Source organism: Dendronephthya gigantea, unplaced genomic scaffold (assembly GCF_004324835.1).
Source record: "Dendronephthya gigantea isolate DGI-Jeju-01 unplaced genomic scaffold, DenGig_1.0 000154F, whole genome shotgun sequence".
Lineage (NCBI taxonomy): Eukaryota > Metazoa > Cnidaria > Anthozoa > Malacalcyonacea > Nephtheidae > Dendronephthya > Dendronephthya gigantea.
Window position 1 is genome coordinate 1 of NW_021163164.1, and position 17,369 is coordinate 17,369.

The window sequence follows — 17,369 nt, forward strand, 5'->3', positions numbered from 1 at the left end:
CAGTTCAGATTTGAATTTAGAGATTGAGAGTTTGGAGTCGCGGAGATGTTCTGGTAATTCATTGAAAATTCTTGGGGTTCTGCAGTAGAAACTGTTCTGAAAGGTTGTCGTGTTTGCTTTATGTATATTAAACGTGGTGTAACGACCTGTGGTGTCTGATCGTCTTGTGATGCGTTCTGATTGTTTAGTGCAGATGTTGGGGTCACCTTGTGAATGTTGGAATAGGTACATGATGTCCAGATACTCGTGCCAGTAGGTTAGGGGCAGCAGACCGATCTTCAAAAGCCTGTCCTTGTACGTAATATTGGTCCGGAATGGCAGTGATAATATGAATTTGGTAGCTCGACGCTGAACTTTCTCAAGTTGTTGTATTAGGGTGACTGTTTGCGGAGCCCAAACTTCAGACGCGTAGGCGAAATGGCTACGTACAAGACTGGTGTAGAGTGCCTTACGCACGCGTACATCATGCATACCATGGCAAGACCTTTTCACGAATCCTAACATCTTGTTGGCTTTGCTCGACACAACAGACACATGATCATTCCACTTGAGGCTGTGCTGGACGAGAATTCCGAGATCTTTCTGGGTGGTTACGTTCCTAACTGCTGTCCCCATTAGACTGTAGGACGAATCAATCGGGTTTAAGTTCCTTGTGATGCGAAGGTGACTGCATTTCCCCCCGTTTAAATCCATTCTCCAAACATCACACCATTCACAAATGTTGTCGAGATCAGTTTGGAGATCATGCACGTCCTTGTGATGTTCGATGGTGTGGAAACACTTTGTGTCATCCGCAAACATTGCCGAAGATGAAGACGTGGCAACGTTGGGAAGGTCATTCACGTAAATGAGGAACAACAGTGGTCCAAGGATCGATCCTTGTGGACACAGCGTTCGAGAACTTTTGAAACAATTGGCAACAAGGATATGGGGCGATAGTTGGTGACTGATTTTCTGGATCCTCCTTTGGGAATTGGCACGATGTTTGATAGTTTCCAGGCAGTTGGAAATTCTCCCAAAGAGACGGATTTGTTAAACAAGTGGCACAAAGAAGGAGCGATATGTGGCGCACATGCACACAGTAGTAACGCTGGGATTTTATCAGGACCGGTGGCTTTCTCGATGTCAAGAGAAGTTAGTATTCTATGCACTTCTTGCGGAGTGAAACGGATGTTATCTAACGGCTCGCATAATAATGTATCATCAAGAGAATGAGGATGTTGTTCGTATTCTTCGTCAGTCAATGGTGGTTTAAACATAGAGTAGAAGTAGTTATTCAGAAGATCAGCGATGTCCTTGGGGTTTTCAGCAGTAGCTGTAGCATTGTCATTTGTCCACTCAAGTTTATTTGGAGCAGTGGATGTATTGGAAACTGTTTTGAATACTGACCAAAATTGTTTAGGGTTGGATCTCAATAAATTGGGCAAAGTCTGGAAAAATTCATTGCGCTTACGTGAGATTAATTGCTTAACTAGACGACGGAGTGCACGGTATTTCTCTAGATGACAAGTTCTCCCGCTTGATTTTGCTTTTCTTCTGGCCGTTTCTTTCTTTTTCAATAGATGTCTCACCTCGCTGTCAAACCACGGTGGAGTATTGCGCCTTCTGATTGTTTTAGTTGGTATATGGCGGGAAACTGTTTCTAAAAATCGTGCGCTCCAGTGTTGCCAAGTGACGTCAACGTCAATCATATTGGCAGTTGTGCTAGTGTCGACTGCAAACTGTGTATCAACGGTTACGCCACTGTCGTCAGCAAAACCGAGTTGCGCAAGCTCTTGAAACAAACCGTCCCAATTGGCCAAACGATAATTAAAAACAGTTCGATTATCACAAAATAACGATCTTGGATTTAAACAGATGTCGAAGAAAACCAAATCATGATCACTAAAGAGATTCAATTCTCTCGCCGCGACCTTTGATATGTCAGACACAGTTTCAGGACACTTGGTAAAAATTAGATCAATGAGATTGTTCATCCTTGTTGGAAACAAATTCACTTGTTGGAGATAAAGATCCCACATAAGTTCACGAAAATCATTAGAATTAGCCGAGACATTTCCATAACTGTTAGATTTGATATGAGAGTCCCATGTCAGATCTGGAAAGTTAAAATCTCCAGTAATAAATGCTCTGTCATAGTTCTCTGTAACTTGTAAGAACGACGAAAACAAGTCAAGCCATTCGTGAGCGTCACAGTTAGGTGGACGATAGCAGACTGAAACAAGGCTCTTTCTTGAATCATTTTCCACTATTTCAATCGCAATGATTTCCAATCTCTCGCACCATTGTCCTAATGTTATTCTGTTGTAAGTAATATCGCTGCGAAGTGCTAGTAAGACCCCACCGCCACGTTTAAACGACGCACGATCTTTTCGCAGAATATCGTACCCGTGCGGAAGTATTTCTTTATCAGCAATACTGTCTTTAAGCCATGTTTCGGTAACAGCCACAATGTCCAGGTTTTCCGCGTACACCATGTTTTGGAAAGAAGATAAATTGCTTACTAGTGTTCCGTCCACATGCTTGTTAATGCTACACAGACTGCGTGCATTAAATAACAAACATCGTTTCTTTTCGATGTAAGGTTTTGACGCCGTAATTGGACCAGGATTAGTGTGAACATCGCCAGATAATTGCAACAGTAAAGTAGCAAAAAACGCATGTAGCAGTAAACGAGTACCTTTGATAATGATCGTTTGGTTCGTTAACGGTCGCGTTTTGACCGTTGATCTTCGCCGTTTACCATAACACTTGATTGTCACAATATTGGCTTCTATTGTGGTTAATAAAACTGTTGAATTACATGATAAAGACTTACGGAAATATGTGTAAGTTGATAGGTTGCCAAGAATAAGATAAAAATACAGAACATGACAAAGTCTACGAGAGCTGAAAATGCCATGACCAACCGCCATGATATGGCGTGAGTGAGGCCAAATTAAGTTGCTTTAATTTGAAATTTTTTCTCGTACTTCCAGGAAAATTATATAAGATACAGCCATTATAATATAGCAACTCCTTAGCTCCATGGTGTAGCTCCATTAGTCGTCTCAATAGTTTGGTTTATTACCAGCTATTCAATTATAACCGCAACTACGTAATACAGTGCGAACCAAGACATTGGTTCTGTAAGAAATACATTATAAGCGGTCGTGTATACGTCAGCGATGGCTGGGGTATGGCATTGCCCATGTGTATATTATGCTGACGAGTCTCACAAGAATCAAAGTCAACAAGATGTCTGCAGAGAAGCGTGCTAAAATTAATGTGGCTTTATGTCAGTGGTAAAGAGTTGTTCAATCCAATGTCGTGTATCTGAAGACGTTGAGCTGATTTGCATTACGTAAATCGAATTTCTAAAGATATATTTATTTCAAAAACATAATATTTATGCTCGACAACACCCAACCTTTATAGTTGCTTGGCACTCGCCGGCATTTGAAGAAGATTGAGATTAAATCTGTGCGAATAAAAGACGTAAATATTAAACCTATAGTGAATATTGCTTGGAATTTTAGTACCTGGTTTCACAAACACATGTTGATAGATATTCACTTCAGGAGGGTTTAGAGCAATGTCTAAATAAGCAAAAAATTAGGACATCAACAATTAATCAGTGTTTTCAACTGATATAAGGATAAAATATATCATATATTCCTCTATACGTGTTCAATGGGTTTTTAAAATGATTATTGATTATATGTTATTGCGGGAGGACAGACAATTATACTTCAGTTTCAAATGTATATTATGAAACAGAGAGCTATAACAGTATTCAATAAATTTGTGTATAATGGAACGACGTCTTTTTTAATTTTTTCTAGTTGTACCACATTCTCAAAACAATTTTGCTCATCAGTAAAGGCCCTGTTACACGGTGCAATTTTTCTTGCAACTTGCAATGCAATTCTACTTTTGAGAGATGTATATTTGGGAACAGCGAAACTTTTGTGTTTATTACACTTCAAGCACTTTTGTTCTGCAAGACTCTTCACTAATTTCCATCTCTTAGAAGTAAAATTGCATTGCGAAGAAAAATTGCACAGTGTAACAGGGCCCTAAGTGCAATCATATTGCCAGGACATTCTCAATCCTTTTTATCCCAGCAAGGCAGAGCCACAAATGAAATGTGTTAAATTATAACGTTTGTTTCGAAACTCATTATTCCTGGTATGCATGGCTTCAGAGACCATGCAAATTAGCGGTCATAAAAGCGGAATTGTCATAGGATTGTTGAATTGTATCAAAGTAAGGCAACTTCATTCACTTTTGATCAGTTAAACATCTGCCATGACATAGAATTGAACAATTATGAACATCAGTGGAACTAAGTAGAGGGAACTACAAATTCGCTCGGTAAGTTTTTCAAAAGAACCAAAATTTTGCACATAGCAGTGCATTATGTCGACTGCCGATAATCAGCATGATACAAATAACATGTTGCAATTTAACCTTTTTTCTTTAGAACATGATTTAAAAGTGAAGAATATATCTTAAAGTTCCGAAGTAGCAGTAAGTACTTCATAGACTTATGTTATAGTACATTGACGCATGATTTGTCCAAATATAACACTCAGAAGCAACGTATATCCAAATATAAACTACCCACGCAACAGATGGCGTAAGCTGAAATTCACTCTTTCTATACCCGGCAACGAGCTCGTAAAGTTTTACTGTTTATTTAAATTGTGTTCGTACAACGAGAAATAACACACAAGGCACACTATCAATTTACGCTAAAGAGGTAATTTTCCGTAGTCACGGTATCTCGCAGCTCATGCAACGCTTTATATTCGTTAAAGAAGATCGTGCAAATATAAGGAAATTTGACTGGGGAAACCCCCGTGTCTTCTAGGATAATTCACGCACCTATACGCAAATGTCTTACAGCCCTATCAACCTTTCATCTGGATATACAAATATACATTTTAGAAGCCGAGTTGTCAGATGTTTTTTGAATTGTGTAAGTGTTTTTATTGAATTCGAATAAGTTTGATATACCGTTTTTAAAACGACCAAACTTGACATGCAATTTGCAGTCATCTGTGTAATCAAAAATTCCTGCCGATTTTCCCGCTTAGCTTTGAGAAAGACTTTATTAATATGTGAGGGTAAATCAATTATGAATTTTGGAACTTCACTCGATGCAGGTAAACTCTAGAGGTTTAAAGAGTTTTAATTTCGAGTGCAATTATACACACTTCAAATTCAAGCTAGGAACAGTCAATATAAAAAGAAATCGACATACACTTTTTTATTTAAAGAACTGATAGTTTCTTCCAAGTTCCCATTTAGCGCCATGGACGTGGGATATTACTCCCGTTAAATTTTCAAAACGTTCGCAGTTTGTTTATATCATTAAGATTCAATCTTCAAGTTTTGGCAACAAAACTAACAGTGCGAGTCAGGTTATGATGATTTGATTTCTAGTCGTCTGACATCGTCTAAACGATTTTTCTTTCAATAAGTGCGGTCAGATTGAGAAAATATTCTAAATGTTTTTAATCATATCAAACCGACGCGCAAAAAGCTTAAACGACGCCGTATATCGTTTGTTTTGAGTCTCGTTATTCGTGGAATGCATGGCTTCAGTGACCATGCAAATTAAATAAAAGCAGACTTGTTATAGCAATGTTTAATTGTATTAAAGTTAAGCAACTTCATTCACTTTTGATCAGTTAATAGACCTTTGAGGTGCTTACGTCATGTCGGTCTCGAACAATGAATCGCAATGCAATCTGGGAAACAAGTGGGACAAAATTGTATAGATAGAAAACTATGTGACCTAAGCACTTCAGAAGGCTATTCTCTTGTTATGATTCAAAATTGTTCTTGTGTTAATAATAAGTGGTGAGACGTGCAAATTTGCTGCACACGTTTTTCAAAACGAACAAAATTTCGCAAATAGTAGCGGTTAATAAACTGCCGATAGTCAGCATGATACAAATAACAATATCAATTCAACTTTTTCGTTTAGAACATGATTGAAAAGTGAATGATATATCTTCAACTTCCTAAGTAACTGTAAGTACTTCATAAAGCTATAAAAATCTATTATAGTACATCTGACGATGATATATTCAGAGATAACACTCAGAAGCAATGCCAAAGAAATCGAAATATCAACCACCCACGCAATAGATGGCGTAAGCTGAAATTCAGTCTTTCAAACCAAGGCATGATATTATAACCGAAAGGGAAGTTCCTAATGCTATCAGATTGCCAGGACATTCTCAATCCTTTTTATCCCAGCGAGGCAGAACCACAAATGAAATGTGTAAACGTTTGTTTCGAAACTCCGTTATTCCTGGAAAGCATGGCTTCAGTGACCATGCAAATTAGCCGTCATAAAAGCGGAATTGTCATAGGATTGTTGAATTGTATCAAAGTAAGGCAACTTCATTCACTTTTGATCAGTTAAACATCTGCCATGACTTAGAATCGAACAATTATGAACATCAGTTGAACTAAGTAGAGGGAACTACAAATTCGCTCGGTAAGTTTTTCAAACGAACCAAAATTTTGCACATAGCAGTGCATTATGTCGACTACCGATAATCAGCATGATACAAATAACATGTTGCAATTTAACCTTTTTTCTTTAGAACATGATTTAAAAGTGAAGAATATATCTTAAAGTTCCGAAGTAGCAGTAAGTACTTGATAGACTTATGTTATAGTACATTGACGCATGATTTGTTCAAATAGTGAACATGCACAATTCAACGAGAACGAACGAGTAGCCTCATTAACCGAGCAACTCAGTTGTCTGTAATCGTTTAAACTCGCGTGGCTACTGGTTGAGACCTTAAATATGAATTTTCGACAAGCACTTAGACGAATGTGATAATTTTATTCCGTTCCAAGCCGATTAGTATAAACAATTCACCAACAAGGAAGAAATAAAACTTCAAACCCAAACAATTTTAAGCAATGCACTATTGAGAGTTGTGTATATAGCCCTTTGCTTGCTATGTAATAAGATGCTTTTAAAATATTCTGGAAACAGCTTTGACTTTGCTACGGACAATGCCTCCTCGTCAAGTTGTAAGGTTAGGAAACAAAGAAAGGAGTATAATTTTAAGGCCGCAAGGGCTACCAATTTGTTGAAACTCTCAATTAACAAGGCGGATGATTGCAACAAAGGGTTTATCTCATCGATCAATATTATGTAGTTTTCTTCCGATATTTCAATACTTGCTCTAATCGCAGGTAAATTGAATAAAACTGCCAACAAGTCATCAAGTGCAAAGCAATCAAGGTTGCTTCTAAGTAATCCATCTCAGAAAACAATTGTGTTGTTTTAAAAACACTAAAACCGTATGAATGTATATAAGGATAAATCCCCAAAGAAAACAAAGCTATTCAAAAATTAAAATCTTTGTAATTATGAATTTATAAAGTGTACAAGCAGTTTGGTACAAATGTGTTTTGTTTTATATAGTCGTTCGTTCTCGTTGAATTGTGCATGTTCACTACTATAACACTCAGAAGCAACGTAATATCAAAATATAAACCACCCACGCAACAGATGGCGTAAGCTGAAATTCACTCTTTCTATACCCGGCAATGAGCTCGTAAAGTTTTACTGTTTATTTAAATTGTGTTCGCGCAATGAGAAATAACACACAAGGCACACTATCAATTTAGTGTGCGGTATCTCGCAGCTCATGCAACGCTTTATATTCGTTAAAGAAGATCGTGCAAATAAGGAAATTTGACTGGGGAAACCCCCGTGTCTTCTAGGATAATTCAGGCACCTATACGCAAATGTCTTGCAGCCCTATCAACCTTTCATCTGGATATACAAATACACATTTTAGAAGCCGAGTTGTCATATGTTTCTTGAATTGTGTAAGTGTTTTTATTGAATTTGAATAAGTTTGATATACCGCTTTAAGGCGCTTTTAAAACGACCAAACTTGGCATGCAATTTGCAGTCATCTGTGTAATCAAAAATTCCTGCAGATTTCCCCGCTTAGCTTTGAGAAAGACTTTATTAATATGTGAGGGTAAATCAAATATGATTTTTGGAACTTCACTCGATGCAGGTAAATTCCAGAGGTTCAAAGAGTCTTAATTTCGAGTGGAATTATACACACTTCAAATTCAAGCGAGGAACAGTCAATTAAAAAGAAATCGACATACAGTTTTTTTTTTGAAGATAGTTTCTTCCAAATTCCCAGTTAGCCCCATGGACGTTGGATATTATTCCCGTTAAGTTTTCAGAACGTTCGCGGTTTGTTTATATCATTAAGGTTCAATCTTCATCTTTTTTGCAACAAAACTAACAATGCGAGTCAGGTTATGATGATTTGATTTCTATCGTTTGACATCGTCAAAACGATTTTTCTTTCAATAAGTGCGATCAGGTTGAGAAAATAGTTTTCATTCATATCAAAACGACGCGCAAAAAGCTTAAACAACGCCGTATATATCATGGGATGCATGGCTTCAGTGACCATACATGGCTTCATGTTAAATAAAAGCAGACTTCTATTATAGAAGTGTTGAATTGTATCAAAGTAAAGCAACTTCATTCACTTTTGACCAGTTAATTATCTTGTCATGATTCAAAATCGTTCTTGTGTAAATAATAAGTTGTGAGAAGTGCAAATTTGCTTCAAACGTTTTTCAAAACGAACAAAATTTCGCACATAGCAGCGGTTAATCAACTGCCAATAATCAGCACGATACAAAATAAAAAACATCTTTCAATTCGACTTTTTCGTTTAGAACATGATTGAAAAGTGAATAATATATCTTCAAGTTCTTGAGTAACAGTAAGTACTTCATAAAGCTATAAAAATCTATTATAGTGAATCTGACGATGGTATAATAATGAAAGATAACACTGAGAAGCAACGTAAAAAATCCAAATATAAACCACCCACGCAACATATGGCGTAAGCTGATATTCACTCTTTCTATACCTGGCAACAAGCTCGTAAAGTTTTACTGTTTATTAAAATTGTGTTAGTACAATGAGAAATAACACACAATGCAGACCATCAACGCTAAAGAGGTTATTTTCCGTAGTCACGTTATTTCGCACCTCAACACTTTATATTCGCAAAAAAAGATGGTACAAATTGAAAATAAAGAAATTTGACTGCAAAAACCCCTACTTCTTCTACACAAATGCCTTACAGCCCTATCAACCTTTCATTTGGGTATACAAATATACATTTTAGAACTTGGCTTCGATATATATCAATTTGGCTTCGATATTTAGATAGAATCTTCGTTTTTTTAAGAGAAGATTTCCATGAAGACTGTCCCATTTTGCTCTTATAATATTTAGATTAAATTGTTATAAATTTCTAGGAACCAGAATGTCCGGATTGCCATGGGAAAGCGAGGAAAGCCAAAACTACATTCGAGCGGAATACATTGTCACTGGTGCTGTAAGGAAGGAATTGAGGGATTTCTTTATTCAGGAATGGAACAAACGTTACCAGGCTTCTCTCGGAGGGTGGGATGACACAAACGTAAGTGGTAGTCAGTTGTTTAATCTGGAGAAAAAACGAACAAGACCAAATAAGACCATGCTTCAGTCTAAATTTCAAAATGGAAATACAAATGAGTGGGATTGTACCGTACTTTTTGATGCAATTCTTTATTCCAACTCAATCGGTGGTAGTCTTAGTACAAAAGAAAAGACTGAAATCGATATTCTTCGAAAACAGCGAAATGAAATAACTCATAATATACCTGACAAAACGCTATCTAATAAAGACTTTCAAACCATGACAACAAAAGTTGAGAATGCATTGGGTGCATTGGGACTGTCAATCAACGAGGTCGTGCGAATAAAAAACCTGTTCGCATCATTTATAATTCTTCCCCCTGAACCAGCCCATGAAGTCGTTTACCGTTCTGACAAGATACATGAGATAAAAGAGGACCTTAAAAAGTTGCGCAGTGATAACGATGGCAAACTAACATATTTTTACATCTCTGGGAATCCAGGCAGTGGAAAATCTCAGCTCGCGAGACAAGTTTGTGAAGATATTTGCAAAGATGTTCATGTGAAGCACGAAGCAATGTTTGTAATGACATTGAACGGAAAAGATTTAGATTCTCTTTTTTCTTCATATGAAGATTTTTGTCGCCGGCTGAATTGTAACGAGAGCGCTTTGCAAAGTGTTTCAAGTTCATCTAAAGCCAAAGAAGAGAAAATCAAGGATTTAAGATCGCAAATATCTTGCAGAATTAAAAATTGGAAAAAGTGGTGGATCATCGTAGACAATGTGGAAAATCTAGAACTCATATCCCCACTACTGCCTCTGAAAGGAGACGAAGTTTGGAAGAACGGCCAAGTTATATTAACAACACAAAACACAAAGGCAGTTCCACAAGACAGCATCTCAACAAAACATATCTCACTTATGCATGGGATGAATGGCCAAGAGTGTCGCCAGCTGCTTCTCCTCTTATCGTGTACCGAACTCGATGACCCAATACTAAATGAGGTGGCGGAGAAGTTAGATCGTCAACCACTGGCAATGGCCGCGGCAGCCGTGTATATGAGAGAAGTAAGCAATAGTTGCCCAGATTTTTCTTGGCGAAATTATTTACGAAAGCTCGAAAAAGGTAAAAGGGGGTTAACGGAACAACGTCTTCAGCAGATAAATTCAGCAGCATATTCGTCCACCATGAGCACAGCAGTGCTGTTAGCTGTTGAAAAATGTGCAGAAAATAACACAATCCTTGAACACGCTTTCAACCTTTTCTCTTTGATATCGTTTGAACCACTACCACTTGATCTTGTTGTAAAATATGTTCAGCAGCAAGAAGATTTAGAGGCCGAGGATATTATTCTGACATTAAAACACTGCTCTTTGTTTGTTCAAGTTTGTAAGGATGGTGATATCCGCCTTCATCGTGTTGTTCATGAAGCTGTCAAAACACTTTTCGACAAAACTAAAGCAGCTAATATTTCCGAGACTGGTATTCAAAATAAGGACAGAAAAAACACACAAAACATTAGTAAAGTTATTTCCGACGCTGTAAAAACAATGAGTTACTTCAGTGATAGAGAAGATAAAAGCAAATTAATTCCGCATTTGAAAGCATTTAAGAAGGAAATGAATAATAACAGCACTTTACCTGATCAAGCATTATACGTCATGAGTTTCGATTTTGAAAAAACTGAAATTTGCAGAATATACGATTTTTTTGGGAAAACCCTGAACTTCTACAGTTCTGACTATAAATTTTCCACTGACTTCCATCTGCTCGCACTGAAAATACGGGTAGAACATTTTGGACATAACCACACGGACGTAGCTACTTCATACGCCAACTTGGGTTGGGCATGTATAACAGGATGTAATCTGGAATGCGCTGCAGATTATTATCAACGTGCGTTGGAAATTCAATTGCATCAACTAGGACCGAACCATACTAATGTTGCCATCACATACAGCAACCTGGGCAATGTGTGTGAAAGTAAAGGTGATCTTGATGGTGCTAATGATTATTATCAACGAGCGTTGGAAATTCAATTGGATCGACTAGGACCGAACCATACTAATGTTGCTATCTCTTACAGCAACCTGGGTAGTGTGTGTAAAAGTAAAGGTGAACTTGAACTTGCTAACGATTATTATCAACGTGCGTTGGAAATTGAATTGGATCGACGAGGCCCGAACCATACTGATGTTGCTATCTCAAAAAGCAACCTGGGTGATCTGTGTAAAAAAAAAGGTGATCTTGGTCTTGCAAATCATTATTATCAGCGTGCCTTGGAAATTGAATTGGATAGACTAGGACCGAAACACACTCATGTTGCTATCTCATACAGCAACCTGGGTGATGTGTGTAAAAGTAAAGGTGATCTTGATCTTGCTAATGATTACTATCAACGTGCGTTACAAATTCAGTTGGAACGATTAGAACCGAAGCATACTAATGTCGCTATCTCATACAGCAACCTGGGTGATGTGTGTAAAAATAAAGGTGATTTTGATCTTGCTAATGATTATTATCAACGTGCGTTAAAAATTGAATTGGATCGACTAGGACCGAACCATACTGATGTTGCTATCTCATACAGCAACCTGGGTGATGTGTGTAAAAGTAAAGGTGATCTTGATCGTGCTTATGATTATTATCAACGTGCGTTGGAAATTGAATTAAATCGACTAGGACCGAACCATACTAATGTTGCTACCTCATACAGCAACCTGGGTAGTGTGTGTAAAAGTAAAGGTGATCTTGATCGTGCTAATGTTTATTATCAACGTGCGTTGGAAATTGAATTGGATCGACTAGGACAGAAACATACTAATGTTGCTATCTCATACAACAACCTGGGCAGTGTGTGTGAAGGTAAAGGTGAACTTGATCTTGCTAATTATTATTATCAAACTGCGTTGGAAATTGAATTGGATCGACTAGGACCGAAGCATACTAATGTTGCTATTTCATACAGCAACCTGGGTGATGTGTGTCAAACTAAAGGTGACCTTGATCTTGCTAATGATTATTATCAACGTGCGTTGGAAATTGAATTGGATCGACTAGGACCGAAGCATACTAATGTTGCTATCTCATACAGCAACCTGGGTGATGTGTGTCAAAGTAAAGGTGATCTTGATCGTGCTAATGTTTATTATCAACGTGCGTTGGAAATTAAATTGGATCGACTAGGACTGAGACATACTAATGTTGCTATCTCATACAGCAACCTGGGTAGTGTGTGTGAAAGTAAAGGTGATCTTGATCTTGCTAATGATTATTATCAACGTGCGTTGGAAATTAAATTGGATCGACTAGGACCGAACCATACTAATGTTGCTACCTCATACAGCAACCTGGGTGAGTGTGTAAAAGTAAAGGTGATCTTGATCGCTAATGATTATTATCAACGTGCGTTGAAAATTGAATTGGATCGACTAGGACCGAACCATACTAATGTTGCTACCTCATACAGCAACCTGGGTGACGTGTGTAAAAGTAAAGGTGATCTTGATCAAGCTAATGATTATTATCAACGTGCGTTGAAAATTGAATTGGATCGACTAGGACCGAACCATACTAATGTTGCTATCTCATACAGCAACCTGGGTGAGTGTGTAAAAGTAAAGGTGATCTTGATCGCTAATGATTATTATCAACGTGCGTTGAAAATTGAATTGGATCGACTAGGACCGAACCATACTGATGTTGCTATCTCATACAGCAACCTTGGTGATGTGTGTAAAAGTAAAGGTGATCTTGATCTTGCTAATGATTATTATCAACGTGCGTTGGAAATTGAATTGGATCGACTAGAACCGAACTATACTGATGTTGCTATCTCATACAGCAACCTGGGTGATGTGTGTAAAACTAAAGGTGATCTTGATCTTGCTATTGATTATTATCAACGTGCGTTGGAAATTGAATTGGATCGACTAGGATTGAGGCATATTCATGTTGCTATCTCATACTGCAACCTGGGTGATGTGTTTAAAAGTAAAGGTGATCTTGATCGTGCTTACGATTATTATCAACGTGCGTTGGAAATTCAATTGGATCGACTAGGACCGAAACATACTAATGTTGCTACCTCATACAGAAAGCTGGGTGATGTGTGTAAAAGTAAAGGTGATTTTGATCTTGCTAATGATTATTATCAACGGGTTCTGAAAATTCAATTAGAGAAATTCGAACCGAATCATACTGACGTGGCCACTTCCTACAACAACCTGGAACAGGTGCGTAATCTGCTTGATTTAAATTCCACTATAGTAAAAATTGACGTATTTGTGGCGAGCAATAAATAATTATTGGATGTGGCTGAACGCCATAATTTTTATTAAGAATTATTAAGGCAGATGTTGGTCAGCGTTTGCTTTGAAATCGTGAACGTGAAATCCCGTCAACTGACGTTCTTGGATTCTAGCTTAGTCAGGGACTTTTGCCGAGAGAGTTTGGAATTTAATAATGAAGGCGTGACGCCCATGTTAAAAATCTCTCTATCACGCAAATCAAAACTGATTCAATAAAAATTATTGTATTTTAAAATCAAATCGATCTTCGACGTCAAACATTTGCAAAATCTAAGCTGTGTCGTAGGGTTAATTCATTGAAATATGTTGTAAAATATAAGGTTTTATAAACTGTGGCAAAACACGCCATTTTTTTATATTTCAAAACCCGGCTTTTTCTGGATTCAAGAATTCCACACAAACTATAATTTGTAGATAGGATTGATATTATGTATTTAGAAAATAAATGATGAAACAATTATTGAATGAGGTTTAATTTCACGATTCAGTCGCAAAAATTGCAAAATTTTATTTTTTCTGTACTTCATATGCTAACATGTAGAAAAGCTGCAGGAAACTAGGGGGATCATTTCTTCTGCAAACGTACAGTATATATACGAACAAAAAATCCGTCGGGCAAAACGAAAATATTAACATGTACCATTTATTGAGTAATTATTCTCCAAGCTTCTCCCAAAATGTCAACAAAAAATCCGAAAAGAAATATGAAAAATAAATCCGAAATTAAAGCTAATCTATGAACAGCTAGGTCAAATAACTTAAAATACTCGTATAAAAAATTGTCTTCTATATATTTTGCATTTGTGAAACATAGCTAACTGACAGAATTGGTGTCAACTCAGTCAATTTTGCATGGGTATGACATTTTTTGGCACGATAGAATGGTGCTACGACGATAGGGTTAAAATTAATGCACCAATACCTCGTTTATATCATGCTTAAAATCATTAAAAACAACAACTAATCGAGCTATTTTGTGCATGGGTAAAATTAGCATAATGCCGTAAAATTAACATAATGGAAGAAAGTCCCAAACTGTTTGAAAGTTTAGAATAATCAGGGCTGAATCATTCTGATGTTTTTAATTTTTAGAATAACCTGGCTATTGAGCGTAAAAAGAATAGTCAACAAACTGCTTCAGTTAGCACAAGAAGACGTCGCCGTAAAAACATTTGCAACATCGCATGAATACCGGGAAAAATATTATCCAAAGAGTTGAAGCAAACGTGTTGAAGGAAACGACCAAGTTGAAGATTTAGAAATGATATCCTGGCAGGAGATCGAAGGAATCGCGAAAAATTTCAATACTTAGTAAAAACTTTATTTAAGTACATTGGCCTTTGTCAGTAAAGCGCTGGTTTCCACGAGGAGCGTCATACAGCTTTTTACAACTTTGAAGTAAGCCAAATAGAATAGAATCAGGAAATTCAGCATATCAGTGGGCATATCAAGCCGCACCAAATCTACGACGTGCTTCTGCAGCCTCTATATCAGCAATAGGAATAAAATTTAAATTTTTTTGACCTGACGCTTTGGCATTCTTTATCAAATTGAATCTAAAATTTTGCATCTCTTTTCCTCCGCCTCGCAGATTTAGTTTATCCTAAGCTCGTGTTGCTGGCAAAAATATGTGCAATGTGCCCAAAATTATTTCTACAACGCTTTCTTTCGCTGCACTGATAGACGTTTCTATTCATGTTATAAGATTGACAAACTGCAGCATGCTGGCACTCTTTATCTTTAATCTTTACAGCGAATGAGAACCTTTTTGATTATTACAGATAGACTTAAAAATCTAATCAGAGAAACACATGAAACTAACGCGCGGAGGCGGAGTTGTCAGTAATATATATGACGCTATAAATGACCCGGTTGATAGTCATGAAAAATTTAAATCTTTGCCTTGAAACAGAGAAAGCTGGTCATTAATTATTTCTCTTCTTCTCCCATGTTTTTTGTCAAATGAAAAAATGTCACGATATACCGTCATACTATTGTCGGTGATTTCAACAAAATGCCTAATACAACATGTGACTTCCCACAATTGCTTGACTCAGAGAAGATTTGTGATTCGGTTTTTCTTTTTATACCATAATTAGATCGGTAAAAATTGATAGTAGTGAGTTGTAAAATTAACGAATCTCGAAAGAGAATTATAATAATTAAAATGCAATATAAAAATTGTAAACACTTCCGTCGTTATTATTGCAATCACGACTGATTTTCATATTTGTTTTATGAACAGTCTTAATCACTTCCATTTGGGGATAAAAATCAAACGATTTACAGAACGATTAAATATATAGAACTAATCACTCGCCCTGAAGTTTGAACATCCCAGTTTTCCGTACCTACACACGCACTCCGAAATTGTGTGAAAAATAAACCCATAATTTACGTATGTCAATAAAAACGTCTTCTTGACGCATGAGTGCTTCCACAGGCGACTTGTAATTTTTACAGTGTGTCAACAACGTGATAGATCAAAAATGATTGCCAATTAAGACTGAGGTAATTACCTAATGGGAACCGAAACGTTTAAATTTTGATGGCATAAATTTTGCTGTAAATCGATCCCAGTTCAGTATAGTAATTAATCTAGGTTTGGTTCTAGCACGATTGTTTCTTAAAATAAAGTTACATACCTCTAAAATTAGAATTTTAACTTCAATTCCGTTAGCACGTTTCGTGGCTTTTTAGCAAATAACAATCTAAATTTGAACTTGTGACTAACAAAAAAACGCCGCCGGAAATAGTGTGCGACGGTTCCTAATTGTTTTGATTGACTTGCCAATCAAAATTGCAACATTGCGTCACAATATTGCAGTGTTGTTCGTAAGAGAACATCCGGTTTGACTATAAAGTTCTGCATAATTTTACGGTCCATATAACATGATTATTTACTTTTGCGTTACTGGGGAAAGACATGCATGTGAATTTACTGAAATGCATTACGAAAACAAGGAGCTTAACTCAATAAAAGACAATTTTTTTCATATTTTTGTCTTACCATTAGCAGGTTCCCGAATAATGCAATATAATGCAATATAATGGTTAGCAAGTAGCTAACGCGTTGCTGAAATGACATTAGAGAATTCCTCACGAAAAACTTGCCGCACACAAGAGTAACTTGCTGAGCTAACATGCAGCATAGCTAATAGCCACATGAGGTCTTTAGCTCAGCTAATAGACACGCGTGATTTTTAGCTCAGCTATATTAGAGAGTTTACGAGTCACGACGCGGCTAGAGAAGACGCCTTAGAAAGGCTTGGTAACAAACGCAGTCCAAGCCGCCTCGTCCTATTTTGTTCCTTACATTACGAAACACAACGCGCCGGGTAAAGGCTAGTTTCCACTCAGGAAAATTTTCCTTTGGAGTCGGACAGGACAAAAAAGTTTCCTTTGTGTAAACGCCGCCTAAAAACACACCGACAAAAAAATTATTTTCCTGTCCGTTCCGATCCAAAGAAGATCTTTCCTGAGTGGAAACTAGCCTTAAAACATCAATAATACAAGTATCCCGCCCCCGAAAAGAAGCGGTATATATGCGGCCTCAGCAGGTTTTAACTGACAATCAGTGATGTGTCT

The 17,369-nt window shown here is 37.1% G+C and overlaps 1 protein-coding gene across 1 annotated transcript; it reads right to left on the bottom strand.

Moving 5' to 3' along the window:
* Positions 1-20: 20 nt before the first annotated feature.
* LOC114537227 lies at positions 21-2,993 on the bottom strand. Its single transcript, XM_028558364.1, has one exon. The coding sequence runs from the start codon at positions 2,913-2,915 to the stop codon at positions 840-842; it is 2,076 nt and encodes a 691-aa protein (XP_028414165.1). The 5' UTR covers positions 2,916-2,993; the 3' UTR covers positions 21-839.
* Between the last annotated feature and the right edge of the window lie 14,376 nt (positions 2,994-17,369).

Excerpts from the sequence above, each read along its gene's own strand:
- LOC114537227 (XM_028558364.1), bottom strand. The coding sequence starts at position 2,915 with ATGGCGGTTGGTCATGGCATTTTCAGCTCTCGTAGACTTTGTCATGTT.